Genomic DNA, 25,365 nt, shown 5'->3' on the forward strand with positions numbered 1-25,365 from the left:
ATTAAGTACTATGTGTCCCCAGTTATGAATGAACAGGCTGTGATTTACATCACAGCCTGTTCATTCATGATTTCCTCAATGGGGAGAAGCACTCACTACAGAGGCTCCTCCCCATTCATAAACTGCTTGATAGTAAATGTTTACTATTAGCAGTTTCTGAATGAATGGGAAGCCTCTGTACTGAGTGATCTACATTCATTGAGTGCTGGGGCTACAGAAAAAGAAATTGAGGACTCCGTGTCCTCAATTTCTTTTTCTATTTCAAAAGGGAAATGTCAGGGGTCTGTTTAGATCCTCAATATTTCCCCGAAGCCCCCCAACAGTAAAAGGAAAAAAAATAATAAAAAAAAAAATTAAAAAAACATTTAAAATGATAAAAAAATAAAAAATCTGTAAAAAAAAAGAAGCAATAAAAAAGAAAACCACAAACCCCCCTCCCCCCACACACATAACTTACACGTGAATATTGTGGTGTACGCCATGCACATGCGCTGCAATGCGTTGTTAGAACGTATCACAGTTCTAACAACGCATTCTAGGGTCCTGTTGCCTGCAGACCCCCCACAACCACCGGGTCAGGGTTGTAGGGAAGAGGCCCTTGTCCCCATCGGCATGGGGACATCCTCCCAATGCCGAGGGCACGTGGCCTGTTAAGGTGCAGGGGGGGGCGCTTGATCACCCCCCCCCCCCCTTTCCTGCCCTGCTGGGCCAGTGCTCGGATCAAGTGTCTGATAGGAATGTTTTTTCCCCCATTATTTGGGGGGAAACCTCAATTTTTTTTTTCATCTTTTGCAGACTCTAAGAGAGAAAAAAAAAAAGACTTTTCTTTATCTAATGTAATTTTGCTGCAACGAAATTTCGTCGATAAACAAAATTTCGTCCAGACTACCGCTAACGAATTTCGGGAAATCGGAAATTCGGATTCGTTTGCATTCATTTTAGCTGTAATTCTGAATTCGCACATGTCTATAATCTGTTAATAACAACCAGCATGGGGTCAGAGGCCTCATGGAGGTAAGGTGTTGATTGTATTTGCATAATTGGAGTCTAGGAGGTGTTATTAACTTGCCCAGAGAAGCATGTTAAAAAGGATGAATGAGAACCTTCACAGACTTATATTCTGATAGATACACTTGTTTTCGGAGGATTTATCTGCATTGTTATATTTATTTCATGTGGTTTCATGTTTTTCATTTTTTTTAATTTATTGGTTGTTTTTATTTTTATTCACAAGCACTGCACCAAATATCACTCAAGATATTTATGATTTACTTTTTGGTGGGTTATTCACTAGGGTGTTAGCTGCTTATGCTCATTTAACAATATTTCTGAGGGAAAAGGAAGAGGGCAGAAGGTTCATACCAAGAGTTTTGCTTTTTGTTTTAAAGAGTTTTTAGTGGGGTTTCATCAAACTTGGCTGCTAAAGTGGAAATACACTTTAACTCAGATTAGACAATTTGTGGTGACTACTCCATGTACTGACACAGAAGTGGCCCTGCTTAATAGCATGAACCAATTCACATGTGTAAATAATGCTTTTGCTGCTTCATATGGTTGGATACAAGAAGTCTAATAGTTGTAGGAAATCATTCATTTTCACTAACAGTAAAGAATGGAAAACACTTACATGTTAGACCATTTGTGACATCAGAAATTTCAAGTAATATTGCACCTCTACTTGTTTTACTTTTCAAAATATGGTCCACCAGTTTATCATTTAGGAATGTAATTAATGTGATATTTGCCTTGTATGTAAAGCGTGCAGTGAAATTTGCAGACCACTTATCAAATTTCCTACAAAAGAAGAAGAATAAAAAGATAAGAAAACCATCAAACCATAAACAGATAAAAATGATTACACAAGTTCTAACATACACAGCATTACGGGATTTGTGTGTACAGAAACACCAACATGCATCAAATCAAAGCAACAATTTCATATATTTCATGTGTAACAGTGTAAACACTACTTGAAGCTGCTGCATTGATTACAATTGATTAGTGCTTTTGGACATACTGACAATGTTAACGGTAGCTGAAAAATGATTGCATTGTTAAGCTGGTTTAAGTTGTTTGTAAGACGAAGGTATTAATGCAGTGAAACGGCTTTACTTGCAATACACTAATTTGAATTGACACAATAGTATGCTGTGACTTACACCTGCTAATAAGCGGTTAAACCTACAGATGTGGCTGTCATTTGTAATGGGAGTAACACCGGGACAGCTTCATTTTAGCGGCGGGACTACATTGTTGCTCATCATGACTGATGTGGATCTTGATCGCTGGATGGCGAGATTGACGTTGGATTTACAAGAAACATCAGGGGACATTATTTATTTATTCAGATAACAGGACTTTTTCTATGGCGTGGGTGTTTTTATTTACTATTTCCTTTTTTTTACACAGTGTACTATGTACTCATTCACATAGAGATAAGGCTGATTATTTAGGGGCACCCTTATTCTAAAGGAGGTTTACAAATTCCAATAAGACCCCCTGCAGACCTCCACATCCCTTATGGGGAATGGAATGTAGGGATGAGGTTCGTGTCCCTATTAGCATAATACAGTGAAAGAAACCTAAAATTATAGTAGTGTAAAATTAAAATTAAAATTGTGGCTATACCAAGGGTCTCTAAGCTTGGTATTTATCCCTATTCAGTTCTAATTTAATTCAGTGCATGGGTGCACCCAATGCGGAAAATAATTTCTACAGAGAAGATTTAAACACTGGAGAAGACTGCTACTATAATATGGAGGTAAATGAGCAGCTAGGATGGAAGGTTAGTGTATATTAGTTTAGGAGGGCTGGAGAGTAAGGAGATTAGTGTTAGCTTATATACTGTATAGGTAGATATACTAGACAATAGTCCACTTAAAATAGTATACAAGAAAAGAAAAGCGGGGCTTTAAAAGTGTCCAAACCATACAAGACGTCCATCAAACATACATGGTTTTGTATAAACGTATATTTAATACATACATGTCTTACTTTGGGTGATCTGACACCAGGTCACCTGGGTATTAATTAGCCCCTGCATATGGATATTTATACAGCTTAGGTTACATCTTGCAAGTCCATAGGTCAAATAATGCTCTGTGTCAGATATTTCCCAGAGGGTTTTTTTTACTGACCAATTGATTGTATGTCCATGTGAAGTTACTTGTATTCTTAAATACTTCTGTAGTCAATTTTTTTTTTTGATATACCGAGTAAAAATAGTACATTGCACCTATGTTCTCTAATTAAAACTTTTAAATAAGCAATATAAAGTACAAACAGAAAAATACGTAATTCAAAGCAAAACAAGAAACGTAACAAGTTGCACTTACATAGGACTTTCCATGGTACTGGAATTATCAAACACAGAAACTACATCAACTGGAGCATTAATAAGAGCTGTTGTAATCTGCATGGGTACATAAAGATGAGATAAATGGTTTAAGTACTTTAGTCAAAATGTTTGTACAGAAATTATCAATCAGAAAGTGTTGGAAACATTCACATTAAATTCACACACATGCACAGTAAAGTGTATTTCCACTTTTGCAACTAAATTGGGATAACACCTGTTTTATAGTTGTTACATGTTTTCATTCACATAGCATAACTTATAATATAAACTAATAAAATTGCTGCTTACATTTTTGAGTGCTCTACACTTAGTTAAAAATCATACCCCCCCTCCCCCCATGTAATGTTAAGGAGGGGGTTGTGGGAAGTTTTGTTCACTCTAATTAACCCTGTCTGTACTTTGCTGGAAGATTTCATTATCATTTGTATTAGTAAACTAGATTTGAACACTGTCTGTCCTAACAAAAGTTTAAATGCTTAGAGGGTCATTCACAAAGCTGCCGACGGCAGCCGAGTGAATAACCCAGCCGAAGTGAAGTGAGCCGAACGCAGTTCGACTATTCACTTCACCCCTGTATGGCTGATTTTAGCCGTGCATCAGCTGAAATCAGCCATACATCTGCTGGCTTTGGCTGCCTTCGGTCGGCTAAGCCGAAGTACAGAAGGAGTTCGACTCAGCCGATTCAACATCTGGATTGGCTGAGCCAAAGCTCCAGCAGCTCACTCGCTGCCATATTCTCATAGGCTCAAAGACTAGATTGCTAAATGAGTTGAGAATCAAATGTGTGATTATTTACTTCAATTATCCAGTCTTTTATAACGCAGATTCCTGTTTATTTTTTTCTACTGCAGATGATTAGATAATTAAAGTGACTATTCACACAGCAGATTCTCTATCCCTGCAGTAAATCAAACACGTTATTGTAACTAGGATGAGCAATTACAATCACGTTTCAGTATCTTACACCATCAGAAACATTGTGAGGGGAATTTATCAAAACTAGAGCAGAAAAAATCTGGAGCAGCTGTGCATGGCAACCAATCAGCTTCTCTCTTTCATTTTCAAATCTTAACTGAACAACCTGAAGAGAGAAGCTCATTGGTTGCCGTAGGCAACTGCTCCAGATTTTGTCTGCTCCAGTTTTGATCAATTCCCCCTTGTGTTTGTGCCCATTTCCTAAACTACGTCATGGTGAATGAAATCATAGCATAAAGAGCACAGTTGGGTAATTTAGAAGTTAGCACAGCATCAATTATTATCCTTCTTGTAAACCAAGCAGTTTTCCCAGTACTCAATAAGCAGCATTTCCAATACTTCTCATTGAGTTGTATTTGTTTTAGCAAAATTCAAAGATTATATTGCTTTTAACAAAATGTAAGGATTTTTTCTAGTGAATTACAGTCAAGAATTAACTGATACTGATGAAACAATCTTCTTTGTATATTCATTTCACTATTGTGCTTATGTATTTTGGGTACATGATCTCCACAACACTTTGCAGTAAGCTATTTAAATGTTTTCTAACAGGTGTATGCATCACTATAATATACACATACCCTAGAATATCCATCGGTTTTATTAAATGTCTCTCCATGTGTAAGGTTTACATACACAGACCTTTTTGGTGTACCTATGAACAAGAAATTTGCAGTTAGATTATTAGGTTTACTTGTGTATTCATCTTCAACAATTTAGCAATGACAAACTCTATATAGGTGCGGGGTTTGAACTAATAGCCTTTTCTCAAACTTGTAACTGATGTTCCAGCTTTTCTTAGTGGTGCACTTATAAAAAGCATAAGAGCTGTATTTCCTCATCTTTATAAAAAAAAAAAGATAAGGTGGCAATGGTAGGATTTAGGCCAGGTTCACACCATTTTCCGGACCAAATCTGGAACGCGGTGCATTTTTTAACCACAATTTTACCATGATTTTACCACGATTTTGCCATGTTCTGGAGAGGTTTTTTTTCTTAGCTTAAATTGGGCTTTCAGGTGTGGTCCAGTGCGTTCCAGTGCACTTGCATGCATTTGTATGCGTTTCCATGCGTTCCAGTGCATTCCGGACCAGACAAAATGAGACAAGCAGTAAAAACGCAATGTACTGTGCTCCAGATCTGGTCCGGAAAATGGTGTGAACCTGGCCCCAGGGCCGGTTCACACCACAAACAGTGCGATCCAGAGCGGTCAACCTCTGGAACGCACTGTATCGCAACATATCTGGCTCCCTGCGCTCTGGGGCGGGAGGGGTCATGGCGATGCATTGAAGTCAATGACATTGCAGCCACGCCCCCACACCTGCAGTGTGGTTGTCTGCACCCAAACAATTTGGAAATTAGTGCCTGTATTCCGGTCCAGGGCGATCTGCAAAAATGCTGCACTATTTTTGCAGATCGCACTGGACCTGAACACACAGGGGCGTCCCGAGGCTGGGTGTCACCCGGAGCAGTTACCGGGTGATACCACGGCGTGATATCACCGCACATGTGCGTGACGTCACCATTCGTCACTGTCAGTCATTTTGGCGTCAACCCTCCAATGGTGTCACCCAGGTGTGGGCCGCACCCACCCCTTGTGACGCCTCTGGGAATGCAGGCACTGATGTGCAATGCGTTCGGTTGTGAGCGATCGCACTGTGGGATGGGAGTGTGGCTGCACCGCCCCTCTCCCTCCCGCCCCTGAATGTAGGGAGCGGGCCGGGTTGCGATATAGTGCGTTGCAGAGGCTGACTGCTCTGGAATGCACTGTTTGTGGTGTGAACCGGCCCTCAACCTCAATGACCACACAATTAGGAGTCTTTTCAAATAATTCATTTATTTATGCTTAAAAAAAGTCTATATGATATAGTCCATTTTCCAAAAGCTAGATCCTCCTACTGCACAATTGATGATCACATTAAAGCACAAGCTTGGTGTATATATTGTGATGCATTGTAATGACAGTTTGAAGCACTAAGGGCCTATGTCCTCCATTTTGTCTTATTATTGCTGTAGCAATCAGAGATAGAAAAAGCCTCAAGCCACACTTAGGGGTCTATTCACGAAGCTGCCGAAGGATCTGGCTGTAGCTTCGGCCGATCCTTCGGCTAGCTTCGGCCCCAGGACCCCTTCGGTTCAGTAGAACCAAAGGGGTGCTGTACGGGCTATTCACAATAGCCCGTACAGCTCCCGATCATGGCCGAGCGGCTCAGTCGAGCCGAACGCATATGCATCGGCTCGGCTGAGCCGTGCTGAAAGCCGAAGCTGGCCGAGCGGCCGGCCATTGGCCAGCCTGCTTCTGACAGCTGGGTGGAGCCAGCCGTGATCTTACGGCTGGCTCCGGCCACTTGCAGAGAGATCAGGTTACCTGCTAACAAGGGACACTGATCTCCAAACAGCTAACTCTCCCTGGCACCCCGGGAGTCTCCTGCTCCCCGCCGCCAAGGAGAGAAACACTGCTGTGTAGAAAAAAATAGAAAAAAAAAAAGAAACAAATTTCCCATTGAAAAGCATTGGGCCATTACTATTGGCTATTGCAAATTGAAATAGCCAATAGTAATGGCCCAATGCTTTTCAATGGGAAATTTGTTTCTTTTTTTTTTTCTTTTTTTTTTTCTTTTTTTTTTTCTTTCTATTCTGACATCGCTCGTGTCAGAATAAAGAAAAAAAAGACACAGCACTGTTTCTCTCCCTGGCGGTCGGGAGCGGAAGGCTCCCAGAGCGCCCGGGAGAGTTTTTTTTTTTGACAGCAGCAGAGCCGCCGGACAATATGAAACTATTGGGCGGAGTTAGCTGTCACTGCTAGCTCCGCACAATCGTTTTCTATTTACTTTTTTTTCTGTTCTGCTCGGTACCTCTGAGGGACCGAGCAGAACAGCCGAGCCGTATGCCGCTTGGCGGCATTCGGCTATTCACTCACTGCTGTTTGGCATCTTTAAGGCCTTGTTCACCAGATCCGGTCAGGTTTCTGCACACGCAGTGCAGTCGGTTGTGCCGCATTTTGGAAGGGGTTTTTGATGCGTTTAGGGCCGGTTTTGGTAAAAAAAAAAATGTAAGCTTAACATGGGCTTTTAGGCACGTGCATGCGTTTTTGATGCGTTTTTGATGCGTTCCAGAGCAGGTAAAATAGGGCTTGCCATTTAAAGCAGGGTTTATAATAACTGGGTTGGCAGGCACAGTAAAAGCCTGAAAGAGTAAACAGGGTGTATTCTCAGCCAACTCCTTCAATTTTCTAGTTCTGTTTTTTGCCAGTTTCCCATCCTGCAGAGATATCATGGGCCTCTCAGTTTTTCTACTGGGCTAAAAGCGGACACATTTGCAATCTATGTGATGTACTCCCAACCACAAAACAATGGAACTAAACTGTTCTCCTGCAATAAAAATGTTTTGCTATGATGTAAAGAACCAACTGGAACAAAAATTAAAATGTCTTAAAATGGGCTTCCACTGACAATAACCCTATTGTGTGCATGGGAGTGGTGGAGGGATTAGACTGTAAATTCTATCAAAAATGGTAATTAATGAGATTGGATACATTTGTCCTGTCAAACACTATAGAAAAATGCTAGTGCTAAAAAAATTATTTCCCTAATGATAGCTGTACAAACTGTCAAACATGAAAACATTAAAGCACTATTGATATTAAACATCAATATAAACATCAATATTTTGATATTTGCAGAATGCACTATTTGTTAGTGTTATAAAAACTTTTACAACAAAATCAAGTAGTGGTTTAGCGCACCTGCCAGTTTTCATTGCTGTCTATGGGGTCTATTCACGAAGCTGCCGAAGCATCTAGCCGTAGCTTCGGCCGATCCTTCGGCTAGCTTCGGTTACGGGAGTCCATCGGTTAATTCGAACCGAGAGCCTGCTGTACGGGCTATTCACAATAGCTCCCGATCATGGCCGAGCGGCTCAGCCGAGCTGAACACATATGCATCGGCTCGGCTGAGCCGTGCTGAAAGCCGAAGCTGGCCATTGGCCGGCCGCTCGGCCTGCTTCTGACAGCTGGGCGGAGCCAGCCGTGATCTTATGGCTGGCTCCAGCCACTTGCAGTGAGATCAGCGTCATGTCTTTGTTGGGTAGATTTTCTCAAGAAAAAACTTTATTTGCTGTCTGTGCCTTCCTGCCCTGGTGACAATCAAACCCCCCCCCCCCTATTCTTGCACAATCATCACGGTGCAGGAAGTGAGGGAATTAACAAACAGAAATAAAAACCTGACAGAAACAGTCATTCTTCCCTACCATGTCCAGAAGAAAACAAGAAAAATGGCTAGAGTTGTGCTGTAGATCCATGTCCATAAAAGCAAATTAAGTTGTAGACTTACTTGCATTCAGTTGGGCTGGGTATCGGTCTTTTGGTGTGGCACAATTTAGACCAGTGTATGCATCATGGCACTGACATACAGGAGTGCAGGATGGCAGGCTCTTTGTACATGTTCCACGATTGTTGCAATAGCTGGAATCACATTCACTACAAGAACAGGATGTGCCATTCCCTGTAGATGATTCAAAACAGTATATTAATGTAGGTTTTACTTAATGCTGACCCTATTAAGATGATATGGAGAATGGGAATTCACAGCTCTTGTGTAACAGGCCTGATATGTAACATGCAGCAGTTTACAAAAGTGGAATTACCAGACACTATTAGCAGTGGCGTCACAAGGGGGGTGCGGCACGCACGCGGGTGACATCATTGGAGGGGTGACACCAAAATTACTTGCACTCATTTTGGTGTCACCCCCCTCTGAAAAGTCGGGCGCTCGGTCATGGACCGAACGCCCGACAGTATCAGGAGAGAGGAGGGGCCCCGGCGGCATACCTTATCCCGCCGGGTGGCTGTCTCCTCCTCTCTCTGCCGGCGTCCATCACCAAGATGGCCGCCGGCAGGTATCAAAATACTGTCGCGTGTGCGGGTGTCACCCAGCCTCGGGACGCTCCTGACTATTAGAAGGTTTAAAGTACATTCCTATGTAAAACTGACATTTTAGGCCTAGATGCATGCCTACTACCTTCTTAAAACAGGCCCTAAAGATTGTTCAATTGTAAGACATCAGCTCCTTCTACAAAACAGCAGATTTCAAACTTAGCTTAATTATTTGCGCCTTCTTATTCTGGCCATATGTACTGTAATGTTTAGGCAATGTCAATGTTTAGGCAATTGTTTCAATTGCACAAAAAAGCCTTTACATCTGGGATGCCTTACTCACTGGTGGTCCTCATTGGGACATTCTGCCCAGTTTAGGACACAATCTGACATGCTTGCAATGGGATAAGAATTTGGATGTAAATATAGGTATTATTGTTGTTGACAATGCTATTATTCTATTGCTGATATACTTGTTAGAATGTTACACGAATACCTATCTCCTGATGAAGCAATTTTATTCTGTAAAACACGTTGAGAAAATTAATGTACATCATCACATATGGTTTATGTCATACAAGATAAAACATCATATGCTAACTGTAAATTACAACTAATGATCAGGGGTTTAAGTACATTGTATAAAACCTTGTGTAATGTTGTATATACATCATACTACAATAGGCAAACTGGGCATCTACTATCATTGAAAAAACTTTTACCAAGGAGTAAAGTTAATATGGATTTTATATTATGGATGGCACCATATAGTACCATTGAAGTCCAATAGAGGAAGTGTTAAGGAGGTTATTCATGTATTTTTGAATTCAGGGATTTGAATAGTTATAATGTCTATATTTATTGCATATATTTATTTTCCCGGCTTCAGATAGATATGTTTATATTTTCTCCACATTTACATATAAGCAAATATGTTCAACAAAAGTGACATGGCATGGGATAAATCATAACACCGTTATGGGCATGGGAGCAATTGTTTAACTTTTTATTAGAAAATTAATGAACTCCAGGCAGGCATAACATGAATGCAGATCTGTATACATCAATGTATCTTTAAATGTATTTTTTAACTCAAGTAGTGTAAGCACCTGAATTTGACTTGGCACCAGCCTCTTGCCATCTACTGCAGAGCAGAACTCAGAGAGTGGGAAGCACCAATGTGTTACACACCCTCACTTTGAATTTCAAATCTACATAAGATCAGTAATGGCCATTTCCCCTAGATGACTGCTATAACCACTGACCCCAAAGTAAGGCACTCAGGTGCAAGTTGTCACACGTATTGGCATGAATTAATACTCACCAATAAATCCTGCATTGCATATACAGTTATAACTTCCCAAGGTATTGCTACAAGAAGCATTTTGATGACATTTATAAGTATTTATGGAACATTCATCGATATCTATAAGAAAAAAACATTTTTTAGTATAGTGATGCTGTACTATAGAAGCCTTTTACTGGAATCAAGAATGTTTATTCACGGAGGCTGAAAATTCCTTTAAATGAAAAGACTAGGGGGTCTATTCACGAAGCTGCCGAAGGATCTGGCCGTAGCTTCGGCCGATCCTTCGGCTAGCTTCGGCCCCAGGACCCCTTCGGTTCAGTAGAACCGAGGGGGTGCTGTACGGGCTATTCACAAAAGCCTGTACAGCTCCCGATCATTGCCGAGAGCAGCTTTGTGAATAGACCCCTAGGTAGTTTGGTATATGAGGAAAAAAGCCTGTAATTATATTTGACAAAACATACCTATAGGCCATGTAGGTATGTATAAAGTGCATGGAAAATAGGACAAATGAACAGCAAATGTGCCGTATATTCTATACTGAAAAGAACACAAATACATAACATCTACCTGTACAATGGAGGCCATCCCCAGTCAAGCCAGATGGACACGGTCCACAGCGACGGTCCACAGTTGTGTTGCTACATGTCACATTGGGGTAGCAACCTTGAGCACACAGATCAGGTGGGTTCTCACAGAATTCTCCTGTATAGTTGTTTTTGCAAACACAACCAGCAATCTGTTAATTAAATGTAAAATATTGTGCATTAATATTTTATTTTTATATAGCCTAAAGGTCAATGTTTTGACATCTTTCCCTCTCCCTGCCTTCTCTGTTCAGAATGGTGTATATGGAATAACAGTTAGAGAAAGTCTAAAAGCAAACAGCTTCTGGAGTGCTCCCCCTTTAAAAACCCCAAAATACTCTGCGTGTCACTAATTTATCAAGCAAATTAGTGACACAGATCCTAATCTGGTTGCCTCTCACTTGGCAATGTCTCTGCAACATGGTTACAGTGTATTTGTGACCAATGCATCTGTATTTCTGGGCAGCTAAGTGTGACAGTTTACAGAGTTCTGAGATAGATTTGTTCCTAAAGTTGAGACATTTTTATTCTAAACAGACACGTAATTAAGATCAGTGTCAGGGTCAAGCTTCATTCTGCTCCAGTGTAATGTTACAGCAGCAGAGGGAGGAATTTATAATTGATGCTGTAATCTTGTAATACAGCTATCATATAGGGGTCTATTCACTAAGCTGCTGTGAAGGATCTAGCTGTAGCTTCGGCTGATCTTACGGCTAGCTTCGACCCCATGACCCCTTCGGTTCAGTACAAACGAAGGGCAGCTGTACAAGCAATTCACTATAGCCTGTACAGCTCCCGAAGTTGGCCGAGCGGCTTAGTGGAGCCAAAGGCATATGCCTTGCCTTGACTGAGCCGAGGGGAAAGGCAAAGAAGGCAAAGATGGCCATTGGCCGGCCGACAGCGTGCTACTGACGGATGGGCGGAGCCAGCCGTCATCTCACGGCTTGCTCCGGCCACTTGCAGAGACACATCAGCTTCCCCTGGTTACCAGGTAACCAAGGGCGCTGATCTGTCATTACTCTCCTGGACGCTCCGGGAGCCATATGCATCGGCTCAACTGAGCCGAGGTGAAAGCCGAAGCTGGCCGACAGCCTGCTACTGACTGCTGGGCGGAGCCAGTCGACATGTCACGGCTGGCTCCGGCCACTTGCACAGACATATCAGCATCCCTGGTTACCAAATGATGTTCTCAGCAGAGGGCGGGTGCAGCAGCTAGTTTGCTATTGGTTATTGCAAAGTGAAATAGCCAATAGGAATCTAGCTATGCATTCCTATGGATTCTGCTCGGTACCACAGAGGTACCGAGCAGAATAGCCATGCCGAGCTGAGCAGAATAGCTGAGCATGTTTGGCCGACCCGCAGCCACACGAAGGAAGCCGATGTACGGCTGATTTCAGCCTATATACGGCTGAAATCAGCCATACAAGTCTGAAGTGAATAGCCGAACAGCGTTCGGCTCACTTCATTTCGGGTCGGTTATTCACTCAGCAGCCTACGGACCCCTCCCCTTTGCACTGAGAGGAGAAAACTAGTTTGTCAGCCCAAACCACCCCACCTTTGCATTGATAAGGGACTGCCATGTTGGAAATGCAACAGCATACTGATTGTATTACTGGCATTCAGAGATGTAATATTGTCTTTTGAGCTGTAAATGGCACCGCAGTGCAATGTTGGTCTCTATGCTTATGTATACTTATCGATGATATATACATGTAGTTCTCTCTGTATGCTATATAATGCTGTATTCTGATATAATGTTCTTCTAAGCAAGTAAAACTTAATTCAGCATTCCTCAAGCTCTTAGGCTGGGTTCACACCTAGGCGTATCGAATAGCGATGCGCGGTAAAAAAATTGCACGACAAACGCGCGTTTCTGAGGGCTACCTGGCTGTATCCCAATGGTTACACGCGTTCCAATCCCAATGGTTTTGTAGTGCGTTCATACGGCCTCTAATACGCCCAGGTGTGAACCATACCCATAGGAAATAATGGGATTTTGGTGTTTGAGCATTTTGCAGAGCGTAGGAACGCGCTACAAAATACCCAGGTGGGAACCGGGCCTTAGTGCTTTATCTAAACACATAACCAACATGGCAAACCCTTAAAAGTCTGCTCAACCCCAAACATTCAATATAAAACCATTTCAATCTGGATTTCTGGTGGTAATGATATGACATAATACAACATTACTATGCAGGGTCAGTATGTCATATGAAAAGGTCACTTCATATCGTCTAATTTTCATTTAATAATTTAATTCCATTTATTTTTTATTTTTTTTACATTTTGGTATTTTTATTTTCTTAAAACAAGAACCAACAATGTGTAATTACACTCTTCTACAAGAGCACAGTTACAGATCACAAAGCTAGGCTGGAGGCTAGATGAATAGCCTTTGGAGTCAGTGGCTATAAGGTTGAATATAAATCCTGCTGTACTTGTTGGGTTCCATGTCAGAGAACCATTAGCTGTAAAAAAAAAAAAAGCGTTGGAATACAACTTAATTGATATCTGTGTAATACCAAAACAGCTTTATTGGGATAATTATATAAAAGGAAAGGCTTACTAATTTACTGTTTTTGATTAATATACATATCTTAAAAAGTAGCATTCATATAGAAAAGAGTACAGTGTGAAAAAATAACTAAACACATTTCTCATTTTTATAGACTTTTGTTTGTTTGTTAAGAGCAATTGTCTGAATTAACAAAAACTGCCCACTAATGAATGCAAATGTCACAATTATATTATTTAGCTGTTTACTCACTAACATGCTATTTTAACTGAAAAACAACTGATACATATTTAAACAGGCGCAGCTACTCACATAACACAATGTCCGGGTTTGTGTTGGTGTCTGTTGAGAAGATCACATCAGTTCCATTGGAAGAATAATTTACCATAATAGAAGTATTTATGAAGGTCTGGATGGTTGTAGAGCCAATGATATAAGGAGGTATGGCATCTGAAATACACAAGTAATATCCATTACTGACAATTACAACAATGGAAACTCTGAAGACTTGGTAGAAAGTTGGGGGGAAGCATGCATGGGAATAATATTCCTTGTTTTTAAAAAAACTACAAAGGCAAGTTTTTGGATTTAACAGTAAAAGTAACAAGTGCAGGAATTAAACCAATTACTTGTTAGAATGAAGATACTTACTTAAAGTGTCATTGATTTTCTGTAATGTGTCAGCTACAGTTAATGTTGCTTTGCCCAACTCTGTATTGTTGGTACTCATCGCATCATAGATACATTCTAATTTGGAATTGCATGTACTTTGTAAAGCTGCATACTGGTCTGGAAACTGAGTTTCCAAATCACTTAAGAAAACTGGAGTAAAATAACTTCTTCCATTTATTTGCTGAGTTGAAAATAAGTTATTATCTTTGACTTCCCCTGTACAGTGAAAGAAAAAAGAACAGAATATTCAGAATTTGGGACGGATTGTAGAAAGACGGGTTCACATAATGTTAGTTATATGCTACAAAATCATTTCTGTTATTCAGACAGAGACCAATGACTGTTTGGTGAACACATGGCAAAATAGCTGTGATCAATTGTATATGATAACTACTGTTATAGTAATATATAGCATAATATAATATGATATAATATATGATAGATACTGCTATTTGAATAGATATTTAGCAGTTTTTAATAAACAAGTGTGATTACAGGTTATCAATGGTCAAAAATGGAAACTTAATATGTATTTCCATATTGAATTTCCACAAGTCCTATCCCATTCCTGATAACAATATTGATCTGAAAGTTTGTAAACGTTCGTATTGCAGATGCCCATAGTATGTACGTCCTCAATGCTCTGACACAATTTTTCTCAGCTCTGTGAATATGCACTTCCTTGTTTCACCACGCTCACAAAGCCTGCTGTCTGAACTACAACTCAACGTCAGAACTTCCTACAATGTAACATTATAATTTCTTGCTGAAAGCAATACATGATGGACTATGAAGTCTTGATAAATTAAGATTGCATCACATCAAGCAGCAGGGAAATAGACGCAAAGCACGCTGACAATATCGGACGTTGTTGAAAGCAATGGTCAGATGGAAGGCAGCACTCACTACATAATAGGGATTTTTTCAAGAAAGCTTTGATTGCCTTATCAAAAACTATTCTAGTATGTATTCCTATTACAATATGCATTCCTAAGCAAACAAACTCTGTTAAATACATTGCTATTTTTTTTACTGCTTTATGTCCCATTCACATTATATTGCACCCCGCTAATGCATGCTCTGCTATGTATTTTATCATTGGGGTGCCATTTAAGCTGAGAGGCAATGCACATTCACAACATGTTGTAGTGTACTGAATGAACTGTGGCAAAGTGCTTGGTACCTGTATTGCTGCAGAGCACTAAAATCTCACTTAACAAAGCTATTCAGTTGTTGTTTCCCCTTATCTACCTCATATTTCATAAGACCCAATTTACCAAGATGTATCGCACACTTTGTTTACCCTGCTCTGCATGCCGTGGTATTTTATTACTACTAATGCTATTATAACAAGACTTGATTCACTAAGATGGATGCGCTATTATAACAACACTACTTATTTTATCTTATGATTATTTTTTCCTAAAAATGTTAACTTCACAAACATAAAAGTCAGCAAGATGTACACTCTTTATTTTTTTTTACAAGAATTGAACATTAATCTGTACAAAGCCCCATGTTCTAATGCATTTTTATTTTTACCTCATGAAGTGTTATTTAAGCACCACCTCTAATGGCTCCTTTTCAGTCTCTTTCTTTAGAGATAAGCTCAGGTTTGGACCAAACCCAATCTGATCCGAGCTCATCCAAACACCGAAGCTACATGGCCATATTAGGTAAATTGAATTCTCTGCCAAGTGCTGATTGGACGGCACAAAAGGAGCTTCCTTCTGTGTTCGGTAGGAGCTCCTTCCAGGTTCTGAGGACCTCCAGTTTGGACTGGGTTCCGTCAAAACCTGAGCTCATCTCTATCTCTCATAGACAGAAACCCTAAATCGGGTGCTATTTTAGGGGATGATAACCTGCGTGGTAATCTTATTTTACCATATTATATCATATTATTATTATTAATATTTTACAGGTTTTATATAGCGCAGCGCTTTACAATATAAAGAAGACATTACAATCACAATACAATTCAAGACAAGATGGTAAGGAGGGCCCTGCCCATGAGGGCTTACAATCTAAAAGGGAGGGGCAAGTGATACATGAGGAGGTAGCTGTGTGGGGCTGAATTGTTTGAGAATGTGATGGTTGAGTGGTTAGTTTGAGGTGGGATAGGCTTCCCTTAAGAGATGAGTCTTAAGAGATCGCCTAAAGGCAGTCAAGGTGGGAGATAGTCGGACAGATTGGGGTAAAGAGTTCCAGAGGATGGGAGAGACTCTAGAGAAGTCCTGGAGGCGAGCATGGGAGGAGTTGACGAGGGAGCTGGAAAGCAAGAGATCTTTGGAAGAGCGGAGGGGACGGTTAGGGTGATACTTTGAGACAAGGTTGGAGATATAGCTGGGGGCAGAGTTGTGGATGGCTTTGTAAGTATGGGATGAGAAATATCATTGACAGCACTAGCAGTAGTAAAATACCACTGCTTACCGAGGTAACTAAATAAAGTTTGCTATGTATCTTTGTGAAACGAAGTTTTGAGAGTTTTGAGTTAACTGAGGTGTGGTATCACAGGAATAACACCAGAATAAAAGAAAAACAGCCCGATGAATTGAGCTTTGTCTGTAATATTTTATCCACCTTTATGACAATATTCTGTGCATTGTGAGTAGGGTCCAAGTTCACCCAAGCCCACAAAGAACTGTCAGTGACACATCTCCCTCTCAACCCAATCAGCTGTGCCTGGGGCATTCCCCGCCCCTTTGTTATGTGTAGCTGTGGAGTGGGTGGGGAATTCTCCAGCAGCTGATTTGACTAGGAAGGAGATGTGTCACTGACAGTCTTAGCACAGGTTCGGGTGAACTCATGGAACTAGGTTTGCACCAAGTGCACACACATCCCTAATGCATCAAAAAACACTTATGATACACAATACTATGGGGTCTATTCACGAAGCTGCCGAAGGATCTGGCCGTAGCTTCGGCCGATCCTTCGGCTAGCTTCGGCCCCAGGACCCCTTCGGTTAAGTAGAACCGAAGGGGTGCTGTACGGGCTATTCACAATAGCCCGTACAGCTCCCGATCATGGCCGAGAAGCATCTTTGAGAATAGCCCGAACAGCAGTGAGAAGCCTGCTGGAGGTTCGGCTCAGCCGATCCAGATGTTGGCTTGCTTCGCGTGGCTTCGGGTGGGCAATGCTCAGCATGTTCGGCCGACCCGAAGCCACGCGAAGCAAGCCGATGTACGGCTGAAATCAGCCGTACCAGCCTGAAGTGAATAGCCGAACAGTGTTAGGCTCACTTCACTTCAGATCGGTCATTCACTCGGCTGCCCTCGGCAGCTTAGTGAATAGACCCCTATGTGTGCCATATATCTTAACCAACAGCAACTATCCAAATAGTCAATTAGGAGAAAAGTAGAGAAAAGTATTACAAGATAAACCAAGTAGTGGTGATATAGGGGTCTATTCACGAAGCAGCCGAAGGATCTAGCCGTAGCTTCGGCTGATCCTTCGGCTAGCTTCGGCCCCAGGACCCCTTCGGTTCAGTAGAACTGAAGAGCTGCTGTACGGGCTATTCACAATAGCCCTTACAGCTCCCGAACTTGGGCGAGTGGCTCAGTCGAACCGAAGGCATGTGCCTTACGGCTGGCTCCGGCCACTTGCAGAGAGATCAGCGTCCCTGGTTCCAGCTAACCAGGGACACTGATCTCCAGACAGCCTAACTCTCCCGGGTGCTCCGGGAGTCTCCCGCTCCCAGCCGCCCAGGAGAGAAACACTGCTTTTTCTTTTCTTTTTTTTTCATTCTAACACAGAGCCGTGCCTAGCTAGTTGCAAAAATTTAAGTGAAAATGAGAATTAAGTACTTAGCGCTTGTCATAAATTACTGACATTGACGTTACTGACATTAGAAATACTTTTAAAAAGGAACGTATAGTCCCTTCAATGTTTGTTCATATGTTTGTGACAGAGATCAGCTTGATGTAAATTAACTTTGTTAAGGTTTTAAAAATGTGTTTCTATGTATAATTTGTTAATTATATATACAAATAATGGAAACTGTATTTTCCTGTTCTTCAGTGTTACACAATGGCTTTGTCTTTACTGCTCCTCCTCTCTCATTGAAAAGAGGGGGGGAATTTTGTAAAGCAAATTGTGACAGTTTCAGCCTCTTAGGTCATTATTTTTTATGTGCAAATCTGTCTTTTAACATGTGCGCCTCTTTTGACTAGAGCTTGAATCACTTTTCCAATTGCACATGTTTTGCACCTGTTTTGATCTGCACTTGTCCTGCAGCTGTCTGAAACGCAATCGCAACTTAAGAAGTCCCCATGGCCACTTCTTCAAGAACCAACAGTTAAGCTTTTTGCCTGGAGTTACCAATCCTCTTTCCTGAAGTCTATTTAACCTCATTAATAAACAACCTTACACTAGCAACATAAATTTGGTGCAAAGTGCGTCAAATATATTCCGTGCAAGTTCAAACACTCGCAATTGCTATGATAAATTCCCGCCCCCCCATGTGGTCTCTGTATGGCTGATCTTATCTAAATGGAATTTATTAAAATAAAAGCTGGCTATACACCATAAAAAGCACTTGATTCCCCCATCCATGCTAAAGAGCACCTGCGACTGTCAGAATACCCAAACGGTGACTACAGCTGATTGGCTGTAGTCACAGCGATGAGGTCAATTTTCCACCCAGCACCCACCCAGTTGATTGAAAAATCAGCTTTTGTCAAGCCAAGTGGTGCCAGTAGCGTCACCCACAGATTAAATTTGAACCGATTCAGTAGGAAATGGCCAAAATTTGATCCATGTATGGCCAGTTTGAGTGTTTGCTTCCTCTAGTAGCTACTGTGCAAAAACAATACACTTTTCCTTTAAGAAAAAATTATGATATAAAGACTACCACATTTGTATTAAATAAGGCCCCATTTGTCTAAATGCCACCAAGATCTGTTTCTATGGGTTCTTAAAGCCAATCTTGTGTAATGTTCAAAAATGAAATAAAACACTTACATAGAAGTCCATAAGTATATTTATCTGCTTCTGAGCTGTTTGAGGGGATGGTTGTGCCATTTGGTCTCATGAAGTCATCACTCTGGTCATTATTCCAGGTACCTATGAAATGTTACAATGAATAACACACAAGAAATGTATAACGGGAATGAATGTAGACCTGTGAATGCTGGGTCCACGGCATGGTCAGCACTTAAACAATGGATACGTACCTAGTAATCCTTTCGTTTTGTTGATGAACTGACTTGGAAGACTGGACACAGCAGTAAGCATTCCAAAGTATTGAGACACTGACACAGACAGAACACCCTCAAAGGTTGCAGTAATGGAGTCATTTTTAAGGAAAAAGACGCCTACGTTGCTGTTATTAATGTCGGCATCAATGTCTACAAATCAGAAAAACATACACAGTTATTTGTTACATTTATGTTGCACACAAATACTTTTTCAAATAAATGTTAAAAGGAGAACTATGAGGTGAGTGCTTTTCACTCACATCATGGTTCCAGCCGACCAGTGACAATGAGACTGTCACAGGTCGGCTCAGTAGATCGGGAAGTGAGCGAACACATACCGGCGTTCGCTGACTTCTCGATCCTGTCACGGCTCTCTGCCGTGACAGGGGGGGGGGGGCTGGATTCCCCCCTCCCCGCTCCGATATCACTTAACATACAGTAGGTGGTATTTTAAATGCAATGCTATATTTTATGATTTTTACAATTGGAAGTTATTTTTTTTTACTAAAGGTTGTATGTATGGACAGTTGAAGTTACAGAATGCACATAAAACTTATGCATGGGTTATTACTCCCCAGAATATATCAAGCTTCTGTCTGGCCAGTGCTATAATATCTATTCGGTGTCTTTTGAGGTGGGCAGATAAAGGGCCATTTTTGTTGGAGGTTAATAATGCCTTATAATAGGAATGTTCAGATACAAAGTACTGTACTCAATACAAGTACAAGTCAATGTACAGATACTTTTCCAGCTCCAAGACTAGACTAGACAACAATTTAAAAGTTAGGAGGCAGCTGTCATTTGTAAGGAGCATACGGAGCTCCTGGGCTTTGTGCATCCCCTGTTTTATTGTATGATTTCTTTTTTATAAATATATATAAGGGATGCACCAATACAATTTTTTCAAGTACAAGTACTGATAGTTGTCCAAGTACTCACAGATACACGTACTGATACATTTTCATTTATTGTCAATGTGTTTTTCTAAAGCAATAAAGACTAATGATTTCAGGAGAGTGCTGGGGCACCAAAGCCAGGTCCCAGCTGCAACAACTGCGACCCTGCTAGCTCTTGTTAAAATGCCAAGTATCGGCCCTAATATCTGAAAATCCCTACTGTGTATCATAAAATACTGCATTGTAAGCAATGAAGGTTTTTAGTGCTTAACCCCTTTGAGCTGGTGGTAGCTGACCCTTTAAGGTGTTCTTGATGGCGGGAGGAAAGGTGGGCTTCCTGATCATGGGATCAATGTGATTCCATGCCACAGTGATCATGTGATTGGGAGCCCATCTTTGGCATTCTGATCGTAGGCAGTGACTTGGAGCTGCCGATGACACTGCAGTCACTTTGCTGGGGGCACCAACTGTGCGTGCTTCCAGCACAACACAGCAGTGCCGACTGTGGGGATATATGTGGCAGAATGGTGCTAGGGCTCACCATAGATGGACACAGTTGGCAGGAAGTAGTTAAATGAAAACGATATGAAAAAATAATAAACATTCCACATCTATACTATTTTTTTTTAAATAAATGGAATGTTTTGATGAGAAGATTATTGTGATAAATTAAATCATTAGAAGTATAAGGTTCACTTACAAACAATTTACCTCTGTTCATTGAGCAAATGCATTAGCAAAAAAAACAACAAGACAGGTGATGTAGGAGAAAATGACTGGCCTGGTGTAAAGCTGAACCAAGAAGTAGTAAAAACATTTGCCTGGCTATGCAGTGAGGCAGGGGTGTAGGGATCACAGCACTGTCTGAACAGATTATAAATCCTTTGGTAGGTAAAAGAAAAACGTCATATGTCACTTGCTATATTTGAACTGTTTGCTGTTCAAAGCTTGCTGACCTCTAAAATCATGACAATGACCTAAAGTCCTCATGCTAGTTTTATGGATCTTATAATGGACTGCCACCTTTTTCATTTCTACTGTACCAAGGAATTCGTATGTACCCACCTCCTGAGTAACTGAATGACACATTCTGACCATTGACAAGGGTATATGTACTGTTATCACTTCCGAGATACCACTCCACCTGTAAAAAGATCAAAGCAATGATGTTTTTAAATCGTTCTGATGTATTAGTCCGGCATTCATCCTCTGAAGGAAGAGGCCATCCCACCCAGGTACTTGAATGGAAGCCTCCAACAGCTAGCTGCATTACATATAAACCTCCAATTAAGTTTATAGGCAGATTCTCTGACAGCACAGTTGCTGGGATTTCCAGATTGCATTAGCAGTTCCCTAATTGATTTTCCTTGTTGTTTAGAGCTGCTCTTTAAATGAAATGCATAGTCGCCTGTATGTCATTTATTCATTTATTTATTATAGGCAATGTTTCAGCACTTCTTTACCGAAGGTTGTCTGCCTTTTTTTGCCTCCTGCACATTCCTATTGAATGGGATGGGCCTATAGGAAGGTAAGTAGCAGCAAGTGTCATAGTGCCCACTACTATTTGGTTGCAATGACAAGGTTGTTGATTGCTTCAAGTATGTGCAAGCACCTGTAAATACCTGCACTATATACCTGAAAATATTTTGACAGAGTCTTTTTAAAGGGTATCAAAAAAAAATATGTATTTCTATATTAAATTTCCATGAGTTCTATGCCACTCCTAATACCATATCGATCTTGAAGTTTTTAAACTTACTTCTTGAAGATGCCCATTGGAAGAACTTCCTCAATGCACTGACAAAATGTCACTCTGCCCTGTGACTATGCACTTCCTTGTGTTGCCATTCTCACAAATCCTGCTGTCTGAACTACAACTCAACTCATTCCCCCTCTCTCAAAAATAAACACACATAATGTAACATCATCACTGCTTTGAAGCAATGCATGATATATGTAGCTCTCTGTAATAAAAATTGCATCACATCAAGCAGCAGGGACAGAGACAGAAAGCAAACTGGCAAACCAGGCATGTTAAAGCAATGGGCAGACGGAAAACAGCACTCACTACATGAAAGGGATTTTTTTTTTCTCACGTAAGCTTTGATTGCACTATCAAAAACAAGTCTAGTACCTATTCCTATTACAATGCTGATGTTATAACAGGATAGTATATGCTGGGATTTTAGAACTCCTTCAATCATTTAATCACTGTATTCAGTACAGATGCACATAACATGCATAGCTTTCAATGTATAAGGTCCCAGGAGCAACACATTTCTTTACAATAAGAAAGAAATTACTAAAGCACAAATGCAAACAGATGCAGAATAACAAAAAAATTGTAAGGAGGCTTATTTACTGAAGGGGTTGCGGATCGTCACACAATAAACTGAGTGAATAGTAACTTCAGATTTCCAATCATGTGCAGAAAAATAGATTAACAGGAATTTGCTTTTTACATTGTTGGATAATTGAAAAAGATTTTACAAGATTCTCAACTTCAGTACATTACCTTACCCCTAATGCATATGCCTGTCTTTTAGCTTCATAGCTTCATATTCAGAGGGAAAAACATTTCTAATATCTACAAAATGAAGGGATTTTGTTTTTGTAGATTCTACTTATCAGGTCCACATGGGGCTGCTACATCTTTAACATACATTATACTTTTAGCACAGTGTTATAAGTATTTTCAAAGTGATTTGGGATACTACACTAGGGAGTCCATCTAGAGTCATTTACCCTGCACGTTTCTGTGAATTTTCATTCTGTAGGAATGGATGCACAAAATGAACATTCATAGTATATTTTCTAGTCTAAGTCTAATGCAATTTTGAATAGCATCACATAATTGCGCATTATGGCCAACAGATGAAGCTGGAGGAGCATAGGAAATAAATACTTATTTCCTATGTCTTAGCTCCATCTAGTGGCCATAATGCAGTATTTTACATATAGTACATTCAAACTGAAAATGTACCAAGAAGGGTTACCTCGGGCTCCTTCCACATAGAACAGACATTGACAGAGTTTCACAGGGTGCAAATTGTTTATAAATACACCTCTAGGTTTTCTGTTCGCCGCTTATTTGTGTTGTTGTTTATTATCTCCCTTAAGGCCCATTCACACCAATTGCGGTGTGTTCCAGAGCGGCAGCCATTTCGGTCCAGTGCAAACGCAAAAAATGTTGCATGCACTGTGGAAAGCACCGCAATTGGTGTGAATGGGCCTTGTGTATCACTAAAGCCCATAATTGTTTTTTAACTTAAATGTGCAAAATGTTACTTATATAACACTCACAGTAACATCGGCAGTGCTAGAACTGTATTTTACAGCAAATGCTTTGAAGTTTGTTGCCTGTGCAGTTCCAGTTTGCTCTGTACGTCCTTGTAGAGTGAAGGTAATATCACCATCAGATGCATGAACGAGTGTAAAATCTCCGAGTCCATTGAAAGTGTAGCTGAATCCATCCAGGGTTGTGATGTGAGGATCTCCAAACATCCATCCTGTAAAATGTAAAATAGTAAGTGTGTATTTCTGTAAACGGTTTTCTTTTAAACAAAATATGTCAGGTCTGTACTGTGATGTTGACTGAATGTGTAAAAAAAAAAAGAAGAGTAAATAGTTTACCGGGAAATAAAGGTCTGTATGTGCGGCAGTTGATTGAGGGTCTCCTCTGCATGTACATTGAACAGAACTGGGGGTCATCCACTTGATTGCAGCATATGTCATACGCATCCAGTTCAGCGTCTAAGAAGAAATGTTTGTGAACATGAAGACTGAGCTTTGAGGGAATTTAAAATCTTTTACTTTTTTCTTCAGCTATGTATGTGAATGTGCCCAGGGTTATGCAAATAGAATATCACAATGTGCTATTATTTACAAAATACTTTAACCTGATTTGCAGTACTATATGTACCGTACACCTATAGATGCACAAGATTAGACTAAATTATTGACACTATTATTGGCTATTACTATTATTAACAAGAGGAGGGGAAAATGGGGAATATTGAGTTAAATAAATGGTTGAGCGTCAAAAATTTAGGCTGACTGACCATACAGATGCATTCTTGGAAAGGCTATATCACCAGTGCCTTCCTCAGAAATCTCATTTGTACAATCCAAAATATTGCAAGATCTATGGGGAAAGGCATTTTCCCCCTGAGATGATGTGTATGGTCATATGTCCTAGTCACATGTGCCAGAGTTCCAGGAAGTAAAGGAAGATATATAAATCTGATCTTAGTGAAAATGGCCACTGAGAGAAGAAATTAGGAGGAAAAGAAAAATAAGGTATGGAAAGAATAAAAAGCCTCTGTTTGCAGACTGCTATTACATTGGATGAAAGTGGATCTTGCACTAATAAGAAAGTCCGTTTATTAGATCAGAGTCCCCTATTAGAAATCACTGCATGAAAGATTTTAAAAAACTGCAGGGGGGGGGGGGGGCAGTTATTACAGTTATTATATACTCACCATACCCCCAGCTTCCCCACTGCAGAGGGTACTGTCATGCTTCTTCCGTTGCAATCCTAGGGAATGCTGAGTATTCCACATCTTGCAAGAAAAGGCTCCAGAATGGTGCAAGAACATTTTCTTGCAAGATTTAGGATGCTCAGCACTCCCTGGGATCTCACTGGACAAAGCATGATGGGGGCATCTGTGCTGTTTGTACTGCACTGTAAAATGTAAAGTGTAACTCCAGCCAACCATTTCTTTTAGACTTGGATAGAATAAGGAAGGATTAGAACCTTCATTGGGGTTTGTATTGTGGTCTCTGGCCCCACTGTGGAGATTTCCCTTACTTTTTGACTGGCTGACAACATGGTCACAAGAATAGGAAGTGAAGAAAAGTGTCCACAGACATAAAATAAAAGCTGACAGAGGTTCTGGCTTTTCTGACTCTGCTAATAAAAATGTTTTGATGTAGTTTTTTTCCCACTGAAGAAATTATCCTTTTGCTTTGTGTCCTGATGACAATGT

The 25,365-nt window shown here is 40.6% G+C and overlaps 1 protein-coding gene across 1 annotated transcript in view; it reads right to left on the reverse strand.

Moving 5' to 3' along the window:
* The window catches only part of MUC4 (mucin 4, cell surface associated), a 77,633-nt gene that overhangs the window by 5,744 nt on the left and 46,524 nt on the right, over positions 1-25,365 (reverse strand). The window contains exons 32-41 of the mRNA XM_018561571.1: positions 24,011-24,130; positions 23,681-23,886; positions 21,443-21,521; positions 19,458-19,631; positions 19,246-19,347; positions 14,266-14,502; positions 13,927-14,064; positions 13,443-13,567; positions 11,083-11,251; positions 8,665-8,835 (exon numbers count right to left, since the gene is read on the reverse strand). Coding sequence (XP_018417073.1) covers positions 8,665-8,835; positions 11,083-11,251; positions 13,443-13,567; positions 13,927-14,064; positions 14,266-14,502; positions 19,246-19,347; positions 19,458-19,631; positions 21,443-21,521; positions 23,681-23,886; positions 24,011-24,130 — 1,521 coding nt within the window. The remainder of the gene's footprint in view (positions 1-8,664; positions 8,836-11,082; positions 11,252-13,442; positions 13,568-13,926; positions 14,065-14,265; positions 14,503-19,245; positions 19,348-19,457; positions 19,632-21,442; positions 21,522-23,680; positions 23,887-24,010; positions 24,131-25,365) is intronic.

The sequence above is a fragment of the Nanorana parkeri genome, unplaced genomic scaffold, assembly GCF_000935625.1.
Source record: "Nanorana parkeri isolate BGI_ZX_2015 unplaced genomic scaffold, ASM93562v1 scaffold531, whole genome shotgun sequence".
NCBI classification, from domain to species: domain Eukaryota; kingdom Metazoa; phylum Chordata; class Amphibia; order Anura; family Dicroglossidae; genus Nanorana; species Nanorana parkeri.